The 25723-nt window shown below is 42.3% G+C and overlaps 2 protein-coding genes across 2 annotated transcripts; both read right to left on the bottom strand.

Annotated features, from left to right (window-relative positions):
• Window positions 1-56: 56 nt before the first annotated feature.
• On the bottom strand, window positions 57-1929 carry LOC1276202 (uncharacterized). The gene is made up of 3 exons (XM_315518.4): window positions 1677-1929; window positions 1471-1603; window positions 57-1390 (listed from the first exon to the last, which is right to left on the bottom strand). Exons 1-3 carry the CDS (start codon window positions 1768-1770, stop codon window positions 73-75), a joined length of 1545 nt encoding a protein of 514 aa, XP_315518.4. The 5' UTR covers window positions 1771-1929; the 3' UTR covers window positions 57-72.
• A 437-nt stretch (window positions 1930-2366) lies between these two features.
• Window positions 2367-12786, bottom strand: LOC3289990 (uncharacterized). Its single transcript, XM_061644734.1, has 2 exons — window positions 12101-12786; window positions 2367-4345 (listed from the first exon to the last, which is right to left on the bottom strand). Exons 1-2 carry the CDS (start codon window positions 12114-12116, stop codon window positions 3267-3269), a joined length of 1095 nt encoding a protein of 364 aa, XP_061500718.1. The 5' UTR covers window positions 12117-12786; the 3' UTR covers window positions 2367-3266.
• Between the last annotated feature and the right edge of the window lie 12937 nt (window positions 12787-25723).

Raw genomic sequence — 25723 nt, 5'->3', positions numbered from 1 at the left:
GTGCGGTTAATCCATTTTGCTTCCAATGAGAGTGCAAATTTGTTACGGTTGTAACCAGATACTCACAGCCGCTCAACCACAACGATCCTCAGCCGTCTGATACACCATATCAAGCATCTGCCGAGCCAACCGCAACTCGGACGGGCTGTGCAGCGTCGGCGAGTAGAAGTTGGTCCAGCCCTGCTCGCTTGCCGGCGGTATAGTAAGCCCTTCCTGGTCGAGCGAATCCTCGTCCCCATCGTCCGGTATGGGGGCGTGTGCACTCCCATCCTCGATGCGCACCGGCAGCAGCTCGATCGCACTATCCGGAAACACGCCCAGCTCGTACAGATACTCGTACAGCGATTGGGACGCTTTGGCGAGCGCGTTCGTCATGTGCAGAAAGCAGGCACGGCTTTGCACAATCTCGGCCCGCTCCTGCAGCGCACTGTACCGGTACGGGCTGAACCAGTACATGAAGCTGTCCCGCGCCCAAAACACAAAGCAACAGTCCCGGCCCACGATCAGCAGCGCGGTGCAGGAGGCAAGAAAGTAGTTCACCATCTCCTCGAAGTGTTTGCGCTGCCGGTGTCCTATCGGCGAGGTACGACACGTTACCGTATACCCGCCGATCGTGTAGTTTGGTTCGCTTTTGTCGCGCACAAAGCACGCCATTCGTTCGGCTGCTTTCCAGTGCGTTTCAACACGCTTGAAGCAACCGTTCAGTAGCTTATTGTCCCAGGAGCGGGGTTTGGTACGGTCCTGCTGCGCACGGTCCAGCACGTTAAGCCCAATTTCCAGCGACCGTTCCAGGCTCGGTCGTACCAGATAGATGTTACCGTGCAGGATCGCTTCCAGCGGGGAGAGCAGCTTCATCCCGATGGAGCGTTTCATCTTCCACACGATGCGCACCACATCACCTTCCTCGACCGAGTGCAGCACCACGTTGGAAAGGAAGTACTTGGAGCGTTCGGTGCAACCGTACGTGTCCTGTACGAGGTTCACCATCAGCTGAGGACAGCTGAAGAACATGAGGGCCGGTTTGTCCTGCAGGCTCGGGGTGTAGAAGTACCAGCCGGTCAAGAGACGGCGTATGAGGAAGAAGTGTCCGTCACACTTCCACACGGCTGCCTTTCCGCGCTTAATGCGGGATAGTGCCTGATGGATGCTTAGGTGAACGTGATCCGACCGGTCCTGCGGTGTTACGAAGCGTCCCTTTACGAGTGTGCTCGAGAGATGAATGTTGTACGTTTTGTCGTTTCGACGGATTGGGAGCTTGGTTTCCAGTGGGGCTTTGGCGATCGACGACTCCTGGGCCACTATTTCGGAAAACGTTTCTGGTGACCATTTCGGGGGTGACTTCAGGATGGTGAATAGATAAGCAACGGCGAGATGTTTAAGGATATCATCACTGGTCGTGGGGTAAACAAAAGCGGGAAAGAGCGTTTAGTTTGGCGTGAAGTTGTTGTAGATGTTCTTTCCAAAGATTACCTGTTGCGGTACGATTTAGTGTACGCTGCTGCTCCCCTTAAGATGCCAACCTGTTGCGGTTCGCAAACGTTCGGCTGCAAGCTTTCCCTCACTCCTGGACTTTTGCCAGGGTGTAGCTCCGTTTGACTGGAAACTGAGCAAAAATAAGCATTCGCATCAATCGATTCAAAGATGAAACGTCAGGAAGGGAAGGATTCGTTACTTACACTCCGGCGGTGGTACACGCACCTGTACCCGGTGGCTTTTCTTCTCTACAGTGGGAGCAGCGACATCGGCACTGTCCGGTGCTATTTCACTCATAATTTAAATGCACTTACTTTTTCCCCGATTATTAAAGGGATGATAATTTAAAAGTGAAAGTGTAAAATGTGATCTACCCGGAATTTACTGCACAGAACAATTGGACAACTTCGTGTAGCAGAGTTGCGTAGCAAAGCCTACTGACACCGCGCTGGAAAGGGAAATTTGTCATGCGGGGAACCTTACTGAGTGGCTGGCTTTGTGCTTCATTCAGGTCACATGTTAAAATTATTGAAGGATTTTAATGATTTCGTTTGATATTTGGCATAAAATGAAGATTTATCAACACCATGTGTCGCAAAACTCCAATTAAAAATAACGGTGAAATTTAAATTTGAAATTTTGCGCACATATGAAATATTTCACGAAACTTTTCCTCCCGCAAAGCTTTGCTACAAAAAGCTACTCAAAGCTTTTACAGTGACGGCAAAAACGGCGTACGAGATGATTTATTTTTGTTTTCTTTTTCATTTTGGTACGTTTTTTCTCATGTTTTTGCGCTTTACACTAACAAATGAAGTAGTTTCTGGCTTTCTTTCGAATACTATTCCACCATCCCTCTCACACCAAACACCCAAGCGAAGAAAGATTGCCAATGAAGAGTAAAATCAGTTGATTATCTTTATTCTATACATGTTTTCCGCATATTTCCCGCTCGGTCCGCCCGTTTTTTTTTGTGTGCGATGGTTCTGCTGATCTAGTAGCATCCTAGCCTCGTGTCCGCAATGTGTTCCACACAGGTACACCCCAGCACCAGCACCGGATCCGCTCCGATTGGCACACGCACGCACGCCAAGCCACGCTGGTTTTCCGTTCCCTCCTACTTCACTGGTGCGCTTTGCCCTCCGATGCGTAGTGAGAGTGGTTCTTTATATTTAGTATTTTATTATATATTTCTTTTCCTTTTATTTTTCTGCTACCATCTTGTTCTTCTTTTTTTTGTTGCATGTTTTCTTATAGTTGGGAGCTTTTTTGTTCTCTAACTTTTATATCTTCATTTACACATTTCCATTTGATTTCCCTTTCTTTTGTGGGAGATTCCTAATAAATAACGTTATGCTTTTTGCTGCTAAACAACAGTGCTGTGCCTTTGGACTGTACGCACTAAAAATAGATTGGGAGGGAGCGTTGGGTGGGGGAATCTACATCTGTGTTTTAATACTTTTGCTTAGCTGGCGCTGGCGAGACGGGAAGTGTTGTAATTGATAGTGTTGTTTGCAAGTCGTGAGCGTTGTCTTGTGGCGGTTTTTAAGCAAGTACCGCCTACATTGATTCTAGCACGACGATGAAAAGCAAACCAATGCCATATTGTTGATACCAGCCTTGTTGTCGATTGTTGTTGTTGTTGTTGTGTTTCCAAATTCTGTCACACAGAATCAGAATTGTGTGTTTGTTGTGTTTGTAATGAGTTTATCAACAATATAGCATTTTGCTTCTCAGTGGACATCGTCCGTTGGGAGCGAAACTGCCGCCGCAACTCGAAGCGCAGGCACTCACTACTTCTCCACTATGTACAGCGGTACACGTTCCTCCGCCTCGGCCGCTTCCAGTGCGTCCAGCAGCACCCGGTCCGGGTCCTTCTCGAACAGATCGACCAGGCTGGCCGGAAGCGCCTCCGGCAGCTGGGCCGGACTGCTGGTAGCGTTCTGCTCCTCGGCGACCGTTCGCGACCCGGTACCGTTTCCCGATCGGCCAAAGCGCATCAGATTACCGGCCCGCCCGAAGCGCATCAGGTTCGGACCGGCACGGGCCGCCCGGCCAAACTCGTGCGTGCTAGCGAGTAGTGCAACCGCGGGTTCGTCGCTTGCCCGCCCGAAGCGCATCAAGTTTCCGGCCCGGCCGAAGCGCATGTACCCGGATCCGGTCGAGCGCCGCTTGCCAAAGCGCATCAGATTCTTCGGCGAGTCGCGCCGTATGTAAAGGATTTGCTTCGGTTTAATCTGTTCACCCGATTCCGACAGGCCCGTGCTTTGCATCTCCTCCGAGGCGCCCAGTCCAGCGTTCCGTTTGGTTGCGGCGGCCGGTTCGTCGCCAGCTGCGCCCGCATTCGGTTGCGGTTCGAGCTGCTCGGTCGAGGTGGCGTACTCTTTGCTTAGCTCGTCCTCGCGCACCAGCGCTGCTGCGTACGGTCCATCACGCCCGAAGCGCAGAAAGTTCCGATCCGGCCGGCCGAAGCGCATCAGATTGGCACGCGTTTGGCGGGCGACCGTCTTGTCCGTGCGCCCGAAGCGCATAAAGTTCTTGTCGAGTGCACTGCGCCGGCGGGTTTGAATGTCCGCCTTGGCGCTGCGCTTGATGGCCGCACTCCACGGATAGAGCGGGGACCATTCGCCCAGCAGTTCGGAGGACGAATCGTCCAGCGCGAGCCGGTGGCCCCCGTTCAGCTCGCCGCCGGCCGCCGCCAGCTCGACGAGCGAGTCATACTCGGCGTGGGAAAAATAATTGCACGATTCACACACGACGATGGCGAGAAATAGGTAGAACTTCATAATGCTGCTATTGCTGGTTGTGGTGGTGCTTCTCCTGCTGCTTCTCCTGCTGCTGCTGCTGCTGCTGCCGTTGCTGCTTGAGTGTTCTGGTTTGGTGAAAGGAGAAAGAAACAGAAATAAACTCATGAGATAAATTGCACTATCACAACACTGGCGGAAGAACTAGCAAAAAAAAAAACACGATACGGTTCTCCCAACGGGGGAATGGCGAGCGGGATTTTTATGTTGGAAAAGTGCACCACCACCGGAACGGAAGCGCAAAAGTGGGCGATTTGGAAAATTTCTCACTTCCGAGACGGGAGCAAACTCCCCGCGTTCCTATTGTTCGCTCCTGAGGGCGGCAACCGCAAGAAGCTCACAGCTCGCCCCCCAATGTTCGACAACGACGGCCGACGGCAAGAGAAAAGGGGTTTTGCAAGCGGAACGGGAAGTGAGAAGATAAATTTGAATTTAATTATGGGCATAGCCGGTTTAGTAGCGCGGGTTTGGTGTAGTGTTTTGCTGCGCTGCGCCCACCGGGCACCCGAGTTTGCCCGTGTAAGTTGTGATTGTCTCGTAACTCGTTCTTGCCGCGTCAGCCTGCAGGAAGCCAATTGTTGCGTACGGAGCGCTGGCGTTGTTAATGTGCAAAAGAGTTGAGTTTTGTGGTGTGTACCGATTTCTTTTAGCTTTTCTTTTGAGAGACGTGCTATTTGTTGAGCTCGTCTTAAAAGGGTGCTTTAATTTGTAAGACTATGATGTAAATTGATGTATTAGTAGAGTTTTCAGCTCTTTGATTTGAAAAAATAAATGTTAAGGGCATGAACTTAATCAGTGGAAATCGTCACTCTCGGTACCGGTTTCAAACTCATTAACTGTTTCTGTACACTCACGTTTCAGTCAGTAAAAATGTACTCCTATTCTCCTTAGCGCCTGAATGTATGTAAGCTATGTATTAAGCTTAATAAAATCTATAATATTGAGCTGTATATTTTGCATACCGTTTCGCGCTTTTGGTAATCAGCTGAGAAGGTAAAACATAAATTAAAACTAATTCAAATAAATTAAAATTAGGGCAATGCAAATGAAAAACCGTTTCACGTACCCTTAAAAACTGTACACAGGATTGGACTAAAAGAATAAAAAGTTAAACTTTTTGTGATCCACATTGTAGAGCAATAGTAAAGATTTAACTTAAATTCCTGTTTTAATAATGTATATTTGTGAGCAATACGGCCTTCTTGGACCGTTACTCCTGAATTAAAAAAAAAGTTTGTTTGTGAATCGTTTGAAAATATTAATCAGCCGTACCGGCGAACTCGTTCGACTAGAAACATTCGTCGCTCGTGAGTGGACAGGGTTGTACCACTAGGTTGGCCACTACAAAATCTATAAGGTTTTTTAATTTTTGATCTAGAGGGCTATGAAATGAGTGAAAATGAGCGTCGCGGCGAACGTTCCCAGGAACGAACGAGTTCGCCGGTATGGCTGAATATCTTTTTGAAATGTTTCAAGAATCATGCTTTTTTTCGAAAAGAGTAAAAATGTATCGAATCAATATATTGCATACATCAAGCCACTTTGAAAGGTGGGAGTGGGTTAATCTATACTTATACAATTTATCTTCGCCGCAAACTTAATAATGCTTAAAAATTGTATGTTTGTATACTTTAAGGCGCTTACTAGAGCTGTGTGCTTTATAATAACGTTCGCAAAATAATAATGACTGTTGCTTATTTTTTATTTTAGTTTTACAAACCATTGAACAGATCCATTAAATAACGTAAGTTGTACATTAAATGGGAATTTTGAAAATAAAAACGAAGAAAGCAAGAAAAAGGTTATAGAAAGAAAGTCATGCAAAATGTCTACCTTTAGGCGTTTTGTAATTGTCTGTGGTTGCTCGGTCGCAATGCCTTATTTATCGCAAAACGCCTAGAGGCACGCAATCCGCACGACAAAGGATTTTATTTCAATTTTATGCTGCTATATTATCATTTAAAATGGTAAATTTTAAGGTGTAAGTAACAATTTAAAAATTATGATCGTTCTCTTGCGTTGATAGCATTGCAGACCATAGAGTAGTTAATTATCAAACCCAAGAAACCATGCTTTCAATAAATCTCGACTAGTTTATTTCCTGGAAAGTTCGGTTTTCTTCGAAAACAACATTTCAGTTTCTTGAATAATTGCTGATGGTTGAGTAAAAGGAAATAAAATATCTTTTCGAACTTTTTTGCAACTTTGCTATGATTGAGAAGCAATAAATCAGAACACTACCGGCTAGCACTAAAACTCGTACGAACTAATTGCTGTCACACTCATGGCTTTTTCATCCTCCACGCGCTCCAAAACTTAAATTAAACCGCGTCCCGTACGTGAGAAAGGTGAAAAGAAAGTTTTCCCACATTTCTTGCAGCACATTTATTAGTTCAAATGTGCTGGTACTGATTGGTGTTAGCAATTGACAAACGTGCTCACACTTTATCTTAGCGAATGAAGAATAATACATCGAATCGCTCTGTGGCGCACCTCGCCACTAGACACATTTCACCAGAGAGTCTGTGTGTTTTACAACACTTTGAATATCAGTTTCGTCTATTATTAGCAGCTTTACCGATGAAAAACCTCGAAGGCATTATAGGGGGAAAAAAACAACCAAGCACTCCCAATGCTATGCGTTCTTACGTCAGCCACCGTACGATGTGGAATCTTTAAACGAGGCGTGCAACCGAAAACCACGTGGTCGTGGAAACGTGGCGGTTGGCGAATAATCGAAAACGTCATCTAAAACCTGTGCAGCACTTCAGGAGCCGTCGGTCCCGGTGGGATAGAAAAACAATCCGATATTCGCTCTCTTGCGTACTACCGTGCAGCACCCGCTGTAGGTCGTTTGATCTTATGCTGGGTTGCTTTTTTTGTATGCAGACACCAGAATAACAGGGCTTCTTCCTTGCTTGTGATTCCGAGGAATCAGGTGTAACAGGTGGGTTTTCGATGAACATTGAGGTAGGTGGTGGGATGGTACAGGAATATTCCGATTTCGGTGTTATGTGCAAGAGTGTTTGCTTGCTTTCGCTAGCTTTACTTCAGGTGCTGTGCTGAGAGAGGGGAGATATGGTACAGTTTTTGCTCTTTTCTTGTTCAGGCTGTAAACGATGCATTGAGGTTGCTTCGTTTTTGTCTGCCATTTCAAGGTCCTGCGGGCAGTTTGGTTCTAGAAATAAGTCAAATTGATACTCAGAAATTTGATTGAATTTCCTTTTATTTCACACTTTTTTACAAGCTGTTTCTATCAGCTTTTTAAATTTAAAAATTAAATTAAGGTAACTGATACCTTTCGAGAAGATAAGCGAAACAGCTCCTTGCGAATATTTTTTTTTAACTACACTCAATTGTAGCGGAAAAACAAGTTGCTTAAAAAACAAAGCGTGGAACATTCAACAACAGCTATGACAGTTCGTATTCATTTCAAATAATGATAAAAGTTTCACCGTGAATTGGCCTCACTATGTGAGTTTTTGTGCTGTCCCAATGCTGCACATTTTCAGCTGACATGGAACAAACAGGAAACGATTGCTTCGAGCATAGGAAAAACTTTTTCCACGTCATTTCACGCACCAAGGTTAGATGTTTAGAATGTTCCAAAAGATTGAAAGTAGGGATGTTGCGTGCGTGTTTGTACGAGTATTTTTTATATTTAGAACTTTGAAATTATTTTTGCAATTCTTTTTTATGAATCATCAGTTTAAGTTGTTTATTCATTAAAAAAATAATGCATTTCAAATTTTCCAATGATTCGCCAAAAGTGAAAGTTTATCTATGAAAAGCTTTTCTAAACGCCTAAATGTATGCAATGTAGGAATTTATCATCATTTGTAAGTAACGTTGATGTTGGTATTGATTACAAATGCTAACGGAGCAGTATTTTTCAACAATACATCGACGTTTAATCGAAACACTGGCAATGAAGTCAAATGCGTCACACGGCTTTTAGCAGACGTCTCGTAGTCCAGACGACGGGTTTTCTCTTGCGAGCCTCGATACCGTCGGTGGTCGCTAGTAGGTCTATAAAAAGATGTAAATATTGTGTTTCCCTGGCCGTTTCATATTTGGTGACGTTTTTGCTGTGGGAATATTATCTCGGCCGGTCACTATTTAGAACCTTATCGGGAAAGATGGTCAGACGAGTTATGCAACCACCGTACAAATAAATCGCCTACAGATATGCAATTTGCATTACTGGTGTTGCAATTTTTAACTTTTTTAATAGCTTAGTTTACCGTTTTAAGCTTAAACAACTGATTTCTCTCTTTTCTGTTCGAGAAAATAATAAAGTAGAGTTAGTTAGTATTAATTTCAAAGTTTTATGCGATACATTTTCGACCTTTCAAAGAAATTTTGTTACAAAAATAACGAATAATATTTTTGTAATCAGATGAACAGCAACAGATTCTATTCAGTTGCCTTCATCAGCAAAACTTGTAATTTATTATGAATGCTTCAATTAACTGATTACTAACCTTTTCATGCATGTCTCGCATCAAATCGGAGATATTCTTTCGTACTCAAAGGTATAGATTCCCAGAAAACCCCTTTTACACAATACGGACATAATAGATTCAATGCCAATGAGAGGTTCGGACTGCCGCATCCATCAAATTGGCACTCTTTTTCCGTTCTTTTAGACACACTTAATTAGACAAGATAGCCAGAACCAGAACTTTTATCATGTAGACTAACTATCGTATTGGCCTAAGTATAGTCTGACAATGTCCCACAAGGCCAACACAGCAATAAAAAAACGCTTCATATTTGATTGCTTAAAGTAGCTTTTCCCTTAAGAGATTCCATTCGTCTCGCGGTTATTAAATAGATAGGGAATCTGTTCGCTTGCTGTGCTTACTCGCCCTCAAATTAGGCCCATAAGCATGAATGAATGAATGAGGGTCACTGTTCGGAGCCCGGCCTGGCGCAAAGATATCATCATCCAGCATCCTCATCTAGTCCGGTCACGGATTACGAATCACTGTGCTAATCTGCTAAAACCCTGTATCGCTGCCTTCCCGCGGGCGTTCTTCCTCGTTCGTGTTTTCGTCCCTCGTCCGGCACGGTAGATACGTGCGTCAGCCGGAAATTGGACACAATTTTTAACGGCTTTTCCCAAACCAAAAACGGGCAAGGAAAACAGCGCACCGTTTCACTCTCGCTCAACTACAACCAACTGGGAAGCACTGTGCATATTTGGATTCGTGCTGGCCAACTGGAGCAGCAGCACGGTGACGCCACGATGTCCAGCTGTCTGTTGAGCGCGTGAGCGAGAGTTGCATCTTGCCAAAAAAGAATAAAATTAGAAGCAAGCGTGTGCGTTTGCGAAACGCGGGGTAGCATTTCCGTTTGAACCGCTGCCAACGGAGTTGCAATCAATAAATCATTCACAGCCCTACACACACTCACACACACACACGGGCACCGTAGGTTGTCACTGTTTCGGGGAGAAGGCAATAGGAAAGCAGAAGCAGGAAAAATATTAGACCGGAACCGATCGAACACACCGGCGCTCGGGTTGTTTTGGAGGAGCTGTTTGAGGGTTTCTATTTGGAGGTGACGCATCCTGTGACGATTCACCGTTGGAGGTCATATTATTTTGCTCATAATAAGGGGTAAAGAGTGGGACTTCTAGTAGATTGACACCACTGAACGAAGACAAAACAAAAGCATCTGATTTGGATGATCATTCCAGGATAATTTCGGGAGTCTTAATGGCGAGACGCGAAAGTGGAACAGCAACTATCTTCCCTTGTAGTTCAATGACCCAGAAGAACTCAGTTTTGATTACACCTTGTTGTGCAGATACATTGAACATTAAATTCATGCATTGTATGTGGAACAAACAAACAAAGTGCTTACAGTACATTTAATTTTTTTGGAATTGATCGAAATTTTCATTCAAACGGCGAGAACTGATAAAAAATCCAACCGTTAATCATTCGTCCTTACGTCGATTTGGCTTTACTCTAATAGTTTTTCTTACTCGGTTTCAATTTTGCCTATTGACTCATTTTTTCATTTTGTTTTTAAACTATTTTTTTGAAATTTTAGGATTAAAGAAGCAGCAATGGTCGTGATACTTATTTCTTAGGCATTTTAGGCTTTACTTTAGGTCACAGTTGTTGCGGTTTAATTGTGACCCTAATGTATACATTTTTGACAGTGCGTACCAATTTTTAACTCCAACGTACCTATTTTTGTCTGTAAGTCTACACATTTTGAGATTTATAGGACATTTGTAGGAATCATGCAAAATTTACAAGGTTTTTGAACAGATTTATAATAACTTCAATATGATATTATTTTATTTTTTTACAAACATCGTGTAATTGGTTTGTTTTTATTGTGAAAAAACGAATCAAATTCAATAATTTCTCAACGCATTGTTTACACTTGAAAAATATATGCCAACTTTTTTCACATCAATAAAACTACCAAATTTGGCAAAATGATTGTTATATTTTAAATTCTTTCAAATAATTTACATGTATTCTCCGATATACGCTATTAATGCGGACCGGAGGGAATCGCATTTCTCGAATATTCGCAAATATCTAATTTCGAGTTTTTCAGTGCAATTATAGCGAACTTAAGCGTCATTTTGCTTGAAACCATAGGTTTTAGCCTCTAAATTAGTTATTTGATGCGATTCCATATCAAGATTACATTTTGGAACCTTTTAAATTGTTTTTTTTTTTTAAATCAATCAAAAGCGTTTTATTTTGCATTTGACAATCGATGTGCCAAATCAATACAATTTGTTCGAAGAACTGTCAAATTTAGAATACTGCGTACAACGAAATCGCGTCATCGAGTATGATGTATATCGGGTAGAATACCTGTACTTAACCAAAATTGACTGATTTTGGAACACACTGCCTTACAGATAAAAATAGGTGTGCTAGAGCCAAAAATTTGCGGCACCGACTGTATATTTTTTGTACAATCTTTGGTGTGGCAAATAGTTTCTGAAGCTTCATGAAGTGTGATGTAGATTTATTTTCACCATCTTACACAGACTGAAACTATCGCTTTCAAAGTATGGCGAAAGGATTTAGCCGACGGAGATGAATGTTTAAAAAATATAGAATGACTGCAAACGAAAATTCCAAAAGCTTTTTAATATTAACATCAACCATCAAAATTTCCTAGATGGTTTGTTGGCTTGTGGTTTGGTCTGATTTTTGTGTGTAATTTTATAAGTTCTTGAGCTTAACAGTTTTAAAGACATATATTTTTTATCCAGTTTTAGTTGTCCTTTTTAACACTTTTTGGCACTTTTTTACGCTTTTTTACCAGGTTGTATGCACAATTTAACACCTTTTTAATGAACTTTGAGCGGTTCTTCCTCGTTAAGTATAGTCATAAAAATAGTTTGAGGAAAGTGCTTGTCCACATCCACAGTACGGCCCCTATCCATGAATGCTTTCCTCAAGGATATGCGTCCCCAATTTCTTATGTAAACGCGAAACTCTTCACGGCTTCCCCTTTTCAGCGTAAGCGTAGGGGAAAGAAATTTGGGAGCATGCCAATAATATCTCAAACCACGTTGGATGAACGTAACCAACGTACGCTGTCCTCAAGCTGTTAGCAAAGATTGTAAAAATGCTGTCAACGGCCAATTAAGACGCGGGCGAAATATTTCTGGGCACAATCTGCGCGGAGGAGCTTTTGGGAGTTAAGCAAACAGTAAAACTGCGAAAGGAAATGCGAGCGAGCAGGAAGGAGGTTCTATAGCGATGGGTGGGGACGAAAGACGCATCATGTTATTTATCTATTTATTGTCCTCCGGGCATATCTTGCATGTTTACCAGCACGTGGACACATTTCGCACGATCCTCCGATTACGTCGGTCCTGGGTACGCGAAAATGGAAACTCCGTTGCAGTGCTCCGTCCGTCGAAAGGTGTACATTTGATGATGGGCGAGAGGAAGAGAGAGATAGCGGGATTGGGGAGTAGAGGAAGGCAAGTAAGTGTTTCGGAGGAAGAGAGGAAAAGGAAAGAGGACACTCTTGATCCAGTAAGCAGATTTCGTATGCACCGGAACTTGGTTCACTTGCGACACAATCACTCCACCAGAAGACACCTCAGCGAGGCGCTAAAGGGATTTGTTTCATTCTGTTCCCTTTTCTGACCAACTGCATAAACAGCACTGTTTGTACACTTTAGAAAAAGCTTTTGCACAACACTTTACACCCACATTTGTAGATCACCAATCTCTTAATACTGTCATCTGTGCCCCTGTGCCTTACAAAATTACACTGTTCCGCAACGGCTCGGCACCGAAGGCGCGTTCGCCTGCGATGGAGACGTCAAGTCTACTGATTGCAACGACTCGCACGAACCACGTGCAAACGCGCAACGGTTTTTCGAACGCTTCTTCACCGCAACAGCCACTCTCACGCTCGCTCTCCCTGTGCGCGGGCTGCTGCCCGCTATTTTTCCGGCCTTTTCCGCGTTTGCGATGCTGTGCGACACTGAAAGCGGTACCGACGCCATCGTGGCTTTTTAACTCATCGTGACCGCCAGCTGCCAGCGCTAGTGGCGCTGGATCGGGTCGTGGTCGGGTCGGTAGGATAGCAAAAAAAAAAAGGAAAAAGCAAAGCATCCCTTCGTGTCTGTTGCGTATGCGTGTACACAAGCAACCCACACGCACGCACACACACACGCACTCCGGAATTGCACGAAGCCAAGTTCGTCGTGCGAAAGGGTCCAACTAGTAGGTTTTTTATTTATTTTTATTTTGGCCTTTTAGTTTATTGCTTGGTGGTTGATAGCATCCGCGAGAAAGAGACAGAATTAGGCATCCTTTTTACTGTAGTTGAGAGTATTGTTCAAAAGGACATTTTTCCCACGCTCGAGCAGGAGCTTTTTCCGATCTTCCCGAACAGATGATCGTTTCTCGCCAACGATCGTGAGACGTTCGGTTGTGTTGGTGAGTGTGCTGCATGAGTAAGCACTCTAGCAACGTCGAATAATGGAGACGGTGACGTAGGAGCATTCTTTTGAATAAAGGTATTTTGAACATACAAAACAAAACGATAACACAAGCCGATTCCAAACCAAACTTCCAAAGCTTTTGTGAAGCAATGAATCATCCTCCAAAGTTTGTGGCAATAAGAAAAAAAATCGACTTTCGCTCCGTAAGTGTAAGTAAACCATCCACCAAGTGGTGCTATAATGACCCCGTTATCATCTGCCAGTGCAAATGGGCAAGAAGCTTTCCGGAGGGGGTGTTGTTCCACTGCAGGCACTAAACACCCACGGTACCGAAACCTTGCGCCGCGCGCTAGCTATAGGAAGTTGCAGTTGCATACTTTCAGGCGCCAGCGAGACAATACCGATATTGCCCCAAACTCGACGACTCGGTTTGCCCACCACTTTTCGGTCGTGGGATGCTGTTTTTAACGGCAGGAAGGGCAACGGAAAGGCAACATAAAAACGGAACCCAGCTTCCTGCGCTCCAGGAAGCGTTCGGGAGGGCTGTGTGATGGGTATTATGTTTGGGTTTTGGGGGTGGGCAGTACGCGTCACACGTACGGGACCGGGCATTCCAGCCGGAGGCCATGTGCGTTTGTGGAATGGTTTTAATGCAGATCTCAATAAAAATGGGATTTGACTTTTGAGGAGGAGTGGTGAGTGTCGGGCGGTTTCTGATTGTCGTCCAGCACTCGTAGCCCATTGCACAAGAATTATTGGGCATCGATTGATTCTCGGGGACGCAATAAGCTGCACACAGGCTAGCCGGTGCTGGGTAAATGATGTGCTGGTTGTGGGGTATTGGCATTTCAAGGGGATTTTTTTCTGATTGGTCGATGTGTAGGATGTGAGGAAGCAGACGATAGCTTTATGACTTATTTGCAGCAAGTTACGAAAGATAGTGGCATTTGTGTGAAGAGAACTTTTAAAAAGGTTTTTTATTTAGATTAACATAGTAACGGCCATACTTTCCTTTTTTTAAAGATAACTTTTGATAAAACTAATACGCTAATGTGTATCACAGTATATCTTGAAACGCCTAAATGTATGCAACAGATTGTTTTTGGTTTGATTTTGTTTTATTTGTTAGCTACTACATTGTGAAGAAGTTGTGCTGTTTATTGATTATTAAAATATTCGAAGACAATCAAGCAATTAGAATGGGATGTATGTTCCTATAAAATAATTGATGAGTTAAATGAACAATACAGATAAAAAATTCAAAACTTTAGACAATAATATAAATCTAAAATTATCCCCAAGCTTATGACGATCGACCCAAAACAGAATAGCATAGAACATGCCAAAAATACTTCTCATGCAGCTATTCTTTTAGCGTGATTCAGAAACAGAACACAAACGTATCGCTTGACAAAAGGGAACTTTCCATTACTGTTTGGTAACTGTTCACTCCCTTCAGCCGACAGCACACACACACACACACTGTCTGACTGATGAATAAGTCTACCGTCTGACGAGTCGGGCCAGCCGCCCCTGAGAACGATTCATCTGAGCCAACGTTCCCTTGGTCGCGACTCTCGACATACTTTAGGCGGGGCCGCCGCCAGTGACTCAGTGAAAGCGGCGATGTTTATTTCCATTTATCAATGGCAGTTCAAGATGCCGGGAAAGGTATCGGTAAGGCCGAAAGAGCCTAGAAACAAAAGACTAGGCAGCATAATAAACTGCTCCCCCACTGGGTGGATTTTGAAGCCGGTCGGTGGGGAGGCGGGGAGGAGGGCAATGGAATCTCGTGGGCTTCGTGATTGTGAAATTAGGAAAACGAGCCGCAGGGTTAATAAATAAAAATAATTGAAAACCATAAGCAAGAGCAACGGGAAGGAAGATGGACAAATGGTAAGGCGAAATAATAATAATCGACTCCGCAGCGGAAAGCGGAATTTTTAGGACAGGAAGTAAAACAAACAGTGAAAAACAAAACAAAGAGGAAAAGGAAAAAAGTGTAAAGTGTATTGCTTGGTTTGTTGAATGTCGCAGAAATGAATCAAAAGTTGAAAGAACAGCTTTGAGCTGTACATCGAAACAAAGTGAGAGCCAGAAAAAAAGGACAGCACGAACATTTCGTGCGGAAAAAAACAAACTGAAATGAGTTAAAAAGAAGTACATAGGTATCAGAAAGCAAGAGAGAATATGATAGAGGACCCAAACACAGAAGGAAAAGGACAAAAAGAAGAGAAAGTGGCTATCAAAACTATTAAAATAAAAATCAATTATCCAAGGCTAACCGAAATCCGGCCGGCAAAACTTCATGATAACAACACAACCTTGAGTTAATAAATAACACACAAACCCACCCACAAATGGAAAAATTTGTTTCAATCTATGACAAGCTTGTCCCTCGGGTATCGGTAAACCGACCCCAATTTTGCAAAACCATTTTGAGGCAAACTAATCGCCAGTGTTTTTTTTTGTGTTTGAGACTCAAACGGTTTTGCAGTTTTTGTGGTGCTTCTTGTTTACTGCTTGTGGGAGGTTTAGCATAGTTTAAGGACAATTTTCCACCACCAGATCATCCATCGAAAATGCCACCACCGGGGTGCAAAGGAGTTGAAAGGGTAAAGGGTTTGTGTGTGTGTGTGTGTGTGTGTGTGTGCGTGTGTTTTTGTTTCCCTTTACTGTTTCTCTCTTTCACTGGCACGTTTGGTTGGCCAACGTTCATTGGCCTTGCGTTTCATCGTCGCTGCTAGTTGCCAATTAACTATAATCCGGTAACGATACCGCTTTTTGATGGCGAACGGAAGCGCTTGCGGCGTTCGAGCCCTTCGTGGGATGATTTTTGTGGATGAGCGTATACATATATGAGCTCCTCTCCGTTCTTTGGGGAGTGATGGGAGAATGTGATATGGGAGAAAAGGATATGGGGTAGATATTATGTACGCAAGTGTAATCAACGGCTAGGAATGATGTGTTAAACAATCTGTTGAGCATACAGCATAGCAGTAAAGTAAAGTAAAAAGCGGTTTATCGTTCGACCTGATTCATCCATGGTTTAGTGTGATCTTGCTGTTCTTTTAGATGAAACAATGTTTTATACAGTGTTTTGAAACAAATTTTTATATTTTTATGCCTATTTTTATACGTTATGTGTTTCTTTCAACATATCTCTCGTTTATCCTTTAAATAACAGATATGGCAATCCTTTATATCATTCGCTTTTTGTTGAACCAGCTTATGAATACGTGAAGCTTTGACGAACTATCCCTCCACAAATTGGGCTTATAACACACACATGCCGGTCATCGTTCGCCGACCCAACCTTTCGCCCTAAATCCACCCCGAATAAAGTCAGGTGTTGACGATAACGAATGGAGGTGAATTTGTTTGCTCATACGCTGCCTACAGCCTCTGCCACAGCATCGGTGAAGCATTATATATTTGGATGTCTTTTTTTGTGGTTCTGTTGCATCCCATTTTCTCACCCCCACCCAGACCTTAGGGAGCACCGATTTATCATCGGTGAAAATCTTGTGTTTCATTTTGGCTTAATTAAAATGTTTTTCCGTTCCGAGATAGTCCCTGTTGGTGGTCACCGTTCGGGGACAGTTGTGGATGCAAATGTGTACCTGGTTTGGAGACTTTAAAACGTGGGAACAAAACTCATACCGGAGTTCAATAAGCTAAAAATGATGAAAAAGCCAATAGTGCAATGCCAATTACATACATTTAGGCGTTATAACAGATTGCAAACATTTAATAATATTAAGTTAGCATATAATTTTGGCTTAAATAATTCATTTAATTGAATCGTTTAAAATATTTTCCCTCACTGTAAAATGTATATAAACTTCCACCTCCAGGTTTACATTATGGCTCATATTGGCACGTTAGTAGCCGTGCCGACAGCACCTAAGCCATGCGACACAGTTCATTAGTTAAATTCACCACGGGCTTCGCCGAAACGCGGAGCCATACCACCGTCGAAAATCCCTCGACAGCGGGCAAAACCGAACTGGGAGGATAATTTTCCAAAATTAATGTCCCCGAAAACTGAGCGCCCAGCGCTATCGTTAGTGTGCATTCCCCGTTGAGCGGGGGTGCTTTTTTCACGACCTTTACCGCCTAATTGATACCATGGGCGTTCGGTCTCGGTTTGGCCAGAACTTCCTCTTCGCGCGCTTGTGCCGTGATGTTTTGCCGTGCAACAGGTCGCAGCACAGTGGATGGGAAAAGGGTTTCCTAAACGCAAGAGACCATTGCTAGACCGAAGGTAGTGCGAGTTTCTAGCCCGTTACGCAAACATTATCCGTGAGGGGAGCAGCAGAGCTGTTGGTCGTTGTCTGGCCAATACCAATCGTGGGTGCCCGCTCGGAACTGCAGGAGCTTGATTGGGTTAATGTACGGAGAATACATTTGAGATACATTTTACCTGCCGGAACAGTTTGGCGCACTATCCTAAGTGCTTTTGAAGCTAGCTAGCACGAGTGGCGAATGAACAATACAGCTGATGCTAGTGCTGGGCTAGCGACAGGGGAAGGATAGAAAATTCAAAGTGAAGAGTAACGAAGCAGTGTAATGTGTTCATACAGGAGTGTAATAAGTTGAGGTGGTAGAATGTGTGCTGTCTATTTTTTCGTGGGTAATGTGGTTTTTGGATTGTGAAACTAATTATCAGGGGAGTTATGAGTACAGGAATTCAATTTAGCGTGTTTTGTAGCCTTGCATGTTTTAGTGGACAGATTAAAGCATGACAGGAATTTGTCGGATATCCAAACCTTATTTTTAAATCAGAGATCAAATTTAATTTCATGCTCAAATTAGATCAAATTAATAATTAAACTGATATCAATGTCGAGATTTATTTGAATATTATCTATTTTGAAGACTTATTAATCTATCCAATAGTTGTAATCTCAATTAAAACCCTTCAAATTATTTCAAATTGATTTATAACGAAAAGTGAACCAGGCAAGGTCATCTTATCAAACAACGCATAGCTTTTGCATATATTTAGGCGCTTTAGTTTCTTAAACCGCATTAGAGAGCTATCAAACAAGACATCAAACTCGAAATTCATTTAAAAATTGACACGTTAGAAGCGATGGATTTCTTGTTTGTTCAAGATGTCCCCTTGAGCACGGTCTTAGCATTATCAATTAGAAATTAAGCCCCTTAGACGACCAATACATACAGCCATTTGAAGCTTAAGCGTTGAAATACTTTTTCTTGGTCTTTTATCGCCTAAAGGTATGCAAATTATATCATAAATTGACCAAGGAAAAATACAGGTTACCATAGGGAATTCCAGTCAATAGAGTCATAGTGTGCATTAAATCTGTTAGCCATCGCAGTCAAAGGTTCATTATCGCTATATGCACGTCTAGTTTGGTCAACTCTAAGTAGCCTAAAGTTTCTTACAATACGAGCAGATACGTGGAAATTAACTCTAGCTAAAAGGTCCGGTGAATCTATCTCTCCTAGGATGATATGGTAAAAGTAAATACAAATGTAAATAAATTGCATTATCTCTTACTTTCTTCTGCTTTGAACGACTATTGAATTCTTCTTTGAACGTCTTTTGAGCCAAAATAAGTATAAAAAATATAATCAATGAACAAATTGCTTACGTTCAACCGTATTAAAACGGCAGAAAAGGTTAATCTATACGTTTATTATTAAAAACCATTCAATTAAAGACTTTTTGGGAAAATCCAATATTTGTAAGCAGCTCAAGACGTAACAAAAAGGAATTGCAAATATTTAGGCGCTTAAATCCCTTTGCTCTAATGGTTTGCGATCAAAACCTCCGAGATGACCGATGCACAAAACCAAACCATACTAAAGTGTAAAAATACTTCTTCCAGGATAGTTTTGGGTACAATCCTACATGTTCCCAATTTCCTGCCCCAAACACTATCTGAACAAGGTCACCCAACTACAACGCCATCTGCACGTACTTCTCCTAATGGTACTAATTACGTTTCGTGATCACGTTATGATGCACGTAGCAAACGAAGCTCCATCTACTAGCTACTGTGGATCATCGTCTGCCCACAAAGTCTCAGCTGCTACCATTCACGCACCATAAGCGCATTACTTTCAATCATCAAATTGAAGCGGAGGCGCGAAACGACAATCATAAGTGTCAGTATCAGGATAAGGCAAAGGTATTTTCCCGCCCATTTCCTCCCATCAAGAGTCACTATCACTCAGTCTCATAGGTTGAGGCGATGAAAAGTCGTATAGTGTTGCTTCAAATTGTTGCCCTACTCTACTGTCAATCTTGCTCGTGCGAATGCACAAGCCATGATCGATGATACTGTTACGACATTAGTGCAATTTGCCCGCAATGAAGTGTACCACAATGGATGCGGTGTGTGTGTGGATGTGTGAAGGATAATGGAGATGTGTTGATTTTCTCACCCCGTATCGTAAGTACAGCTCACTTCCTGGCGTGTCCTGACGTGCAGGACAATGTGTGTTAACAGCATGCCCGTGCAAATGTTCGTTGTAAGTGGGATTTATTTTATTTGGGTAATATTCCACCACTTGCGTTTGAGTGATCCCGCGAGTATTTCGTATGGGAGTTGTTTTAGTGTTGTTGCCCATTTTATGGGGAAAGCAAATCCCAAAGTTATGGTTATTGTCATCGGTTAAAACATATGCTTGAAAGAGTTGTCAACATTTCCCCCCAGATGGCGCATTTAGCCATAGTTTTGACAGTCGAAAAATGTCAAAGCATAGTAGATTGGAGAGTAAATATAGGTTATGTTAAAAAGTGATGTAAATAATACCTTTCTTAATACAGTGCGACCTAGTTTAATCCATGCAAAATGGATACACAAAATACAATACACTAAACCGCCGCAAGGTGTCGGTGATGAGAAAACATGCCAGAATCTGTACCAAAAAAAAGCTGTTAGTGTGTCCCGTCCGCGCCCAAACCAAGGACGAACGAGTATGTTCATTTTTATTGTGTTATCAGGCAATAGAAGAAAAGCATTCCCGAGCTCTATTTTGATGCCCAGCGCACCCACCTTCCCATAGTACCCCCCCCACCCCCTCAAAAAAGACTAACAATCCCCGCCACCATAACGCAATAGACATGTCGGAGCGAGTGTATTTAAGCGAGATTTACTTCGACGGTGCACTACTACCCGGTCCCGGACCGGTGTCGTAAAGTCGGGAGGCGGTCTCGGCATTCCTTTTATTACACTAAGAATTCTGCCCCTCCCGCTCCGGTCTGCCTCGCACCAGCCCGGCGGTGGAAAAAAGACTGGTTGGGTTAATTTTCATGCTGTTGTCCGTTCCATTGTGCTGGGAATTGTGTGCGAGACTGTTTTTTTTTTCTTCTTTGGTGTGTGTATTTTAACCTTCCTCACTAGATGCTGCCCTCTACCGATTACTTCCGGTGGCGCTTCTACACGAAGAGGATACGCGCTTCACAAAAGGCCGAAGTAAAGGGCGTACACAACACACGCTTTCGTTTGATAGATTTTTAACGTTCCATTCTGCCTCCTACTGTGGATGAAGCTGCACCGAAGCCTTGTGCACGCGAATGGCAAGTGTAACCAGAGACACTGGGCGGGAGCGAATCTGACGTGAATCTGGGTAGGAAGGGCTTTTCAGAGTAAAGCTGAACCGATTGCTTTGAGCTAATCTTTTGACTAGCGACAGCGGTGGGTTGTTCACTTTTGTTGTTATTGTTGCTGCTGGATTTGTTTGTTTGTTTTGTTACGCTCCTTGGTGTTAGCACTTTTGCCGTACAGATGTGATCGAATTTCAAATTCACTGGGTTGGGCTAGAGAAGTGCGTTTTTAGTTAATGTTGAAGCGTTGTGTTGGTTGTATCAATTTCTCATAAGTGGACTCAAATAACTTTTAAAAAAAGTTGTTAAAGAGGATTTCTAGGAAAAGGTGAATAAAGAAAGTAATTGAAAAGAAAATAAAATACTTTAAACATAAATGAAAAAAATATTATTCATCATATGTTGATACAAAATATGAAAGATACATAATAATTCAATAATAACACTTCACATCACAGAAATGATTGCGCTTTGACATAAAACGAAGAATTAAATCAAATTAAGAACAAAATAAAAGATGCTAATGGCATTAGTGACAAAGTCATAACAGATGCATTTGAGGAGAAAAAATGATCTAATAAGCTCCTAGCGTAACTTTCCTTTACTAAACTGACCGTTTCGATTACAAACCACCAGCGAGGATATGAAAGGACATACGACCTTCACCACCGACCAAAGTACACCATCAGCAGTAGTAAAGCAAAATTTAATCAAAACTCTAACGAGCTTAGCAAAGTGCCATCTAGGTGCCACCTAGGCTAATGTTAGGATGGTCAAATTTTCTAACATTTCAACAGTGTCACACATATTGCCAAAATCAAACCTGAAAGGTGCAGGGGATAAAATGACTTTCGAAGCTATTTCCGTTTTCAGTTTTTTTGTTTTAGTTATGTTTGGGCAATGATCAGCTTATCTTCAGCACAACCTCATTCTCCCGAAAAAAAAGTACCCCATCTTCATTATCAACATCATCATCAGTTTATTTTTTGCATCGTCGATGACGCTTCCCTCTACGCGCGATTCAAAACTTCTGAAAACTAAATTATTAACAGGGAAGATTGTGACGGGAGCAAGTATTTTAAAAGAGTCGAAAAAGTAAAACTGTCGCAAACAGTTTCGAGCTCCGGCCGCCTTGGCTAAGCGCGGCTTTGGCTGGGGGATTATACGTGAGCGGATCAAGCTCCTATGGGAGGGGCGAGGTACACACGGGGAAAAGTGTAGAAACGAATAACAAAGAAAAAAAAGCGAAACAGGAAGAATGGTACAAGAAAACTCATCTCCGAAACGTTGTTACCTGTTGCCTTCCCGTTCAATGTGGCCGTACAGCAATGGTTCTACTATCCAACAGCTCAGCGTGCACGTCACGGTATGCAGCCAGCCAGCATGTGAGCAACATGCAGCAGCTTTTGTAACTTCGCTTTCGCTTCATCGTTTGCGTGCGTGCTAGTGAAGGAATGGAAAACTTTGCCTGCAAGCACGAGGGTTTGTATATTTTTCGTTTTACCCTTGCCTGCAATACACTCGCCAACTCGCCCACAACTCGCCCAACCCTCTGACAGTGCGCGTTCATGTATGCGGTCATGCTATCCGATTAGAGGTTGAGTAGTGTGTATGTACCGCACGTCAAACGTCTCAAACAAAAACAATTATTAGTATAACAAACAAAAAAACCGACACGAGTGGAGGCTGATGAACAGAGTTCTTGTATTGCTGACATTTTAACGGGAACTGAGAGTGTAAGTGATTAGTTAGTGCTTCAGCGTTAAGCGAAGTTTGGCGTAGGTTTAACTAAATGCCTACAAGTAAAGAGTTATGTTGAGCGTTGAGAAAGATGCAAGAAGTAAAATTGAGAAGGCGATAAAAGCTAGGATACAAGTTTAGCGACAAGTTGGACAGGTTCCTTTGTCAACACTTGCCATAATTGCCGTCACATAGTTGATGTTCTAACTTCCATACCTTTTGTACATTAAACACCTTCGATTAGTTGGCATGATTTTATCAAAAATATTTAAATCTTTGATTTCTTTGAGGACCTTACAAACAGGAATATAGTAATTGTTTTCCTTTCGTTGTTTTTTTCCTTAAATGTCGAGCATACACGAATGCAGCAGATTAGATGCATTTGGAGGACTTGTTTTAAGTTTCATGAATAATTATTACTAATTATTAGCTTAGAGAATTATCTGTAATTTTTAATACAAATGCAAGTATCTATCTATAATACAAATTCTAGCCAAAATTAACGGTGGATTGATTACTTGCAGGGTTTCTTGAACCGTTTCGCTTGACTGTTGCAACATGTACACAATAGCAGTAGAGCAGTAGAGCAAACCCTATGACCAAACTACTTTGATTAATTGAATATTTTTCACACTTTATATCTCGCTCTTTTTCTCTATTGCTTTCTTTTTTTTTTATTTGCATGCATGTACTTGCCATTCTGTATTTTGTTTGTTGTTCTTTATTTTAATTATTCGTCTAATTCTATCTAAAAATATTTACTTGTTTTTTAGTAGTTCAATTAGATAAATAGTTATTTATCTATTTTTTGTAGTGAAAATGCTGATATAAGAAGACCAGAAACATTATCTTTATTTTCAAACCGGATTTATGTTTATATTTATTTGTATTATATGTATCCAAATTTTCAGATATTCAGATTTTCAAAAGTTTAACAAAACCAATAACCCTAGGACGCAAGAATATCCACATTAACAAGAATTGGAATAAACCAAAATAGTTAGCGAATTGCGAACCACAGAAACGATGAATAAAAAATAAAATTGACATAACAAAGGAATAAGCATAAATAGATTTTTTTTTAAAGAAACTGAGATCAGGATAACCATGATGTGAAACGTTCCTGTTCAAACAATTGGTACTAAAATACTAATTTATTTGTAATTTAACTTAAAAATAATGAATTTTCTTACACATCAGTTAAACTAATCGCAAAAAAGTATTGTTTTACAACTAGAAAACAAGAAAATATAGAGTAGGCCGCATTTATTCTGCACTATGCCCGATTCATACTTCACAAGGAATGACTAGAAATGATACTGCCCAATTGAGGGTTTACGTCGCCCGAAAAAGTATTTACGGCGACCGATAACGCTTTGACGATGCCGGATTGGCTAGGTAAACCCTGTATTGATGATTTGGACTAAGAAACAGGCGCAGTGAAACAATATGAGCAAAGTGAAACAATATGAGTTTTGCGTATGCCTTCATAAATTCGATTGCGAAGCCCTGTAGCCGGGGTAAAATAACTAGTTTAATACAAATAGAGGCTCAGTTTAAAATGTTAAAATATTTAACATGTCTGTCAATAAAATCCGTCCATAAAACCCGATAATAAAACCGATATTAATAAAATATTTTTATAAAAATCATTGAAATGATCATTAGGAAATAAGTACACATCAAGGTTATGGGTTGATCGTTTAGTTGAACTAGCGCCATCTGTTTATAATAAGCACAACTTGTGATGTACTTTTTTTGATGTACTAACCATTATTAAAGCCACCTTGTCACATTTTCTTATCTTTCAGATTAACAGATGCAAACTAATATCTTTGCTTTCAATAAAAACCAGTTGATTATTCTAGTGAAGGACAACTATCCCCATAGCGGTAAATGTTCGTTATAAATTACTAAGTGCACAAATGGAGGGGCAAATTTCCACCCCCAACACAACTCCTACTTAATGATGTCCAAAATTCTATGTCACACGTCTCACTACGGAATGGCTCACTAAAAAGGTAGTAAAAAATGGGGAGCTTTGATTTTTTGTGCCTCCTGTCTCTTGTGGCGGCTCACTAAAGGCCCGGTCCAAACCACGCGCCCGGTACATTCTATTAACGCTCATGGGTATTTATTTCATCTCGCATCATGAATTTGCGTGCAGCACTCGTACGTTGTAAGTGCACGTTAATGTGACCATAAAACAGCAAAGTTTCACATGTAACGCACACGGACATGTTTTGGTCTCTGGCATGCCATGATCTCTGGGCCGGACATTTCCCCCACAAAGCCCCGGATGGACTCCCGGGGACAGACAAACTTTTCACATGCGCGTAGGTTGGTGTGGAAAAACTTGGCGCCCGAAGTAAGTAACTTTGGTGCTCTCTGTGTGCAACCTTGGGCGCATGCACAAGGACGCTTTGCGATTGAACATGTTCGTAGTGTTACGGATGCGACTAAGTACAGCATCTCTTGCAGCTCCGGTGAAGTTCCATTGGAACTTTTGCTTGTTTGCTGTTGCTTGCACGGGTTTTTTTTATTGTTTTCTCCCCTTCCCGATTGTTCCAGCGTGCCATTGTTAGGAAGTGAATCTTTTCCCAATACTTGCACTAAGAGCGAGCGAGCGTGTGTGTGGTGGCTTTTGGCTCCCATTTGCCAGAAAAAGCTCATTTCCCACCTTGCTGCCCACTCACAGGCTGGCTGCTGTATGTGCAGATGAGATTTATAATTTTATTGCAAAGTTTCAAGTACATCGAACGGTGCAAGCGAGACAAAGTTCCTCCCATTTCCTCCCCAGAGTAGTGGCCGGAGGTCATCGAAGACATGGCACGCGCTTCGCAACGCGGCACCAAGGATTGTCTCCGAAACGAGACGACAAAGATTTAGCATCGCCAAGGGAAGACTGTGGTAGCTGGTACAAGTGCAGCGCAGGTATACACCGGTTGTAAAGTAGGTGAGCAAGCATAAGTTTCATGCTGAACCGAAACCCACCGCCGCACCTTGGTGAAGCAGCAAAACGTTAGCTCTTTACCGCTGTCACTTTCACCATCACCGTTGCACTTCGACTTTGTGCCAATTTTTCTTGCTTCTAGCTTCAAATCGTGCGCGCACACACTCTTCTTGATGCACAATTTTGATGCATTGCCCGAAGGGCCGTGAACGCGC

This window comes from Anopheles gambiae, chromosome 2 (genome assembly GCF_943734735.2).
Source record: "Anopheles gambiae chromosome 2, idAnoGambNW_F1_1, whole genome shotgun sequence".
NCBI classification, from domain to species: domain Eukaryota; kingdom Metazoa; phylum Arthropoda; class Insecta; order Diptera; family Culicidae; genus Anopheles; species Anopheles gambiae.
This window is presented reverse-complemented; position numbering and strand designations above follow the sequence as displayed.